The sequence below is a fragment of the Budorcas taxicolor genome, chromosome X (genome assembly GCF_023091745.1).
Source record: "Budorcas taxicolor isolate Tak-1 chromosome X, Takin1.1, whole genome shotgun sequence".
Classification (NCBI taxonomy): Eukaryota; Metazoa; Chordata; class Mammalia; order Artiodactyla; family Bovidae; genus Budorcas; species Budorcas taxicolor.
In genome coordinates this window covers 39,584,792-39,588,568 of record NC_068935.1, presented here as the reverse complement: position 1 = coordinate 39,588,568, position 3,777 = coordinate 39,584,792, and the positions used below count along the sequence as shown (strand labels likewise).

Below are 3,777 nucleotides of genomic sequence, written 5' to 3'. Positions count from 1 at the left end.
TTCATAATTTTATCTCCAGAGCCTACCTAGCCCAATAATATGACACAGAGTAAGTGTCTAAAAATATGTGGTGAGTGAATGACTGAATGAATGAATGAATAGTATCCTGAGCTGAAACCTCTCTTTTGCCACATTAATGTCTTCAGTGCAAGAAAGAGAGGATGGGCAAGGATTTAGGGAAGCTGGTATGCCTTTGAATTTGGAGGCATTTAAAGACCATACCTGTAAATCAAAAGGGAAAAATCAAGCTTATTCATTATTAACTAATGAGATTTAGGATTGAATGATAAAAATCTAATGATGCTAATTTCAGTTCTGAATGCTGGCTGCCAGTCTCTGAAGACAGGGTAAAATGGTAAGTAATAGGACACTGCAGCTTAATCCCCCAATTAGGAAGCAGTCATCACCCCCAGAGACAACTCCACTTGCTGATTGATTTTCTTTATGCACTGTAATTATATTCAGTACCACCTTAGGCTCCCTGAATGTCCTGGAGATCCCCGTTAGAGGTGGACCTTCCTTTACACAAGCCCAGTGTATTAACAATTTATATTAGCACAAAGGATAAATTATGGAGGAATTCTTTCATGTCACAGAAGCATTCTTAATGAGTTCTTTGAATAGGCAGTTCCCCGAGTAGATTTAAAATAGGATTTCATTTACAAAAATATGACTTAATTGTAACCTTTTAGGGACACGTTGTCATCACCCCAAGCAAAGCAGCAAAGATGGCCTTGCTCTATTTCCTGGCCACAGACTGAGCCTTCAGCCTACACCAGCAGCTGAACCAAGCCCCTACGTCTGGCCTCGCATTTACCTCTAAGTTAGGCCACAGCACAGATTGATTGTTAATTCTATTGCACGGCTCAAGCCCTAAGACCAGACAGCCATTTCACAAATTTGGGTCTTTGAGCGTCGTGGGGGAGGTATGCTTGTGGGGATGGGGGAGCTGCTTTCATGACTCACTGCTAACCCATGCCTGCTACTGGAAAAAATAACTCTAAATGCACATCCTACTGCTTGTGAGTCAGGAATGTCATTTTCATTTATGAGGGATGGAACATTATTTTTCTCTAACATTTCAAGTGAATAACTTTACATACATTTTCCCCTCAATTTCCATAGGAATTTGATGCCATGGAAGCAATCAGCTACATGTCCCCAGAGCCTGGCAGAAACTCTTATTTTTCTTACAGGTACTTTAAGATCAATAGTTCTGAATTCCCCTCCTCCCTCCAATTACACTCCTGGTGAAATCCACCCTGATTTAGGGGTCTGGGGGGAGATGGGGTGATGTGAATTCCAGTGTTATTTTATAATTTTAGAGTCACATTTCCATTGAGTCTTAAAAGCTGTGTTGAGAGAAGCTTTCTTGCCATGTCCCCATTAAGACATGTTTGCCTCCCACTGTGAGACTCCCAAAGGTAGATTCATCACCTGTTATGTCAAGGAAAAGAGTGGAAAAGAGCAAAAGAGACATCCTCTCTGTTAACTCTCCAGGGCCTAGTTTCTGATTTCTCTGTGGCTATTAGGTAAATACACCTAGTAGAACAAAACAGAAAATGTATTCCAGACAAGAAGAACGAGGGTCTTTGAGTTTTATAATATATGACATATCTGACGGTGCTACCCAGTAGCATGTCTCTTTTTCCAACTGGCCCTATGTCTCTCCTTTCCTCAGGTCCAATGCGTGAATCTCACAGATATGGGTAATCTGACCACAGTCAAAGAATTCCTCCTGCTGGGATTCGGGAATCTCCATGGGTTACAGTTTTTTCTTTTTGGGATATTTCTGGGAATGTATGTAGTGACTTTGCTGGGGAACCTTCTTATCCTTATCATCATTTCCCTTGATCGTAACCTCCAAACCCCCATGTACTTCTTTCTGTCCAATTTCTCCTTCCTTGAGATCTGGTATACTACCTCTATTGCCCCTAAGATGCTGCAGACCCTGCTGGTAGGTCCCAAGGTGATTTCTTTTGTGGGCTGTGTGGTGCAGTTTTACTTCTTCGGTTCCATGGCAGTAGCTGAGTGCTTTCTGCTGGCTGCCATGTCTTACGACCGCTACCTTGCCATCTGCAGCCCCCTCCAGTACCCATCGCTCATGAACCTCCACACGTGTGTCCTGCTTGCAAGCGGCTCTTGGCTGGGTGGCTTCCTAACCCCTGTGGTCACTGTTGCCATGACTTTTCAGCTGCCATTCTGTGCAACCTATAAGATCGACCACTTCTTCTGTGACCTGGCCCCTGTGCTGAAGCTGGCCTGCTCTGATACTGAGATTGTGGAGAAAACCACCTTCCTCCTGGCCTCCTTCGTCACCATGGTGCCCTTCGTACTCACCATAGCCTCCTATATCCACATTGTGGCTGCTGTCCTCAGGATTCCATCAGCTGCAGGAAAGCGACGAGCCTTCTCCACCTGCTCCTCCCACCTCACAGTGGTCACGCTGTACTATGGAACACTGGGAACAGTGTACGCCATCCCCGCAGCGACCCGGGCTGCTGTCCTGAACAAGATCTTCTCCTTGTTCTACACTGTGGTCACTCCCATGGTCAACCCCATCGTGTACAGCCTGAGAAACAAGGATGTTCAGAAGGCAGTGAGAAGGCTTATGAGTCACTGGGCATCTGCTAAGGGGAGCTCCGGGCCCCCACCACCCCCAGGGAGTATTTTTTTTCTCCGAACAGCCTGGGCTTCTATGAAGGACACCAAGCACTAGGCTGAGTACTTGGGGGCTCAGCCCACTGCTGCTTCCTCCTTCAAGGGAAAGAGCCAACAGAGTAGGAACCCTCCCTGAGTCCTTACAGACCTAATGTTCTTGGGAATTCCAGGGTAATCCTTGCATGGTAAAATAAGTTTGCCAGACATGCCTCTTAGGGGAAAATTCAAAACACCCAAATTTGCTTGCTGCAGAAGTCTCTCTCTCTGTCTTTGTCTCTCTTGCTGTGTGTGTGTTATAGAAACATCTGTTGGTGTTAGAGTTTTTGGTTTCATTATGTGCATGTGCCCAATGTGCCCACGTGTCTGCGCACACACACACACACACACACACACACACACACACCCACCTCTACATACACACACAGCCACCATACTGTTCTCCTACAAACTTCGATGCCTTCCACTGTGCCTCTCGTTAGGGCTTATGCACACTCACACTGCCTACTGTTTCTGAGATTGTCTGCCTCTCCGCTGATCAGGACCACGTCTAAAATTGTAGAGCAGCTATTGACTGTCCTGCTCATTTCAATTAAGCCCCTTGAAGACTGGAATAACATCATCCTTATTATTCTTGATGCCCCCTATCACTGTGCTCTACACAGATGCAAGATAATTGTTTGTTGATTGAATGAATCAATGACTAATCAAAGTGATGGAGGCTTGGTGGATGAAGAGAGTTTAAAACAAGTCACTTTTTTTTCTGGCCTCTCCTCCTCATTTTTCTCCTCATGGTCATAGACATCCCCAACTCCCCCCACAGGCAGCGCTGACGGAGCCCCCTAATCTTGCTCCTTGCCATGCCCCCTCATCCACCTTCCCCACAGCGGCTAGATGTACCTTCCTAAAACCCACACCTGACACCACACTCTCACAGTTCATCCCTCTCCGTGGTTCTCCAGTGCCCCTGAAAAGGAGTCAGAGCTCCTCCTCCTGGCTTGTGGCCCCCTCTTGACCTCACCCCTCACCAATCTCCTTCTCTCCCTCTGGGCTCCAGCCACACCAAACACCTCAAATAGAATTGGAAACTCTCTAAAGGGAAGATCACCTGCTCACCAT

The 3,777-nt window shown here is 46.2% G+C and overlaps 1 protein-coding gene across 1 annotated transcript; it reads left to right on the top strand.

Annotated features, from left to right (window-relative positions):
* The first annotated feature begins 1,705 nt into the window (after positions 1-1,705).
* Positions 1,706-2,719, top strand: LOC128069404 (olfactory receptor 6N1-like). The gene has a single exon (XM_052662613.1). The coding sequence runs from the start codon at positions 1,706-1,708 to the stop codon at positions 2,717-2,719; it is 1,014 nt and encodes a 337-aa protein (XP_052518573.1).
* The last annotated feature ends 1,058 nt before the right edge of the window (positions 2,720-3,777 follow it).

Excerpts from the sequence above, each read along its gene's own strand:
- LOC128069404 (XM_052662613.1), top strand. The coding sequence starts at position 1,706 with ATGGGTAATCTGACCACAGTCAAAGAATTCCTCCTGCTGGGATTCGGG.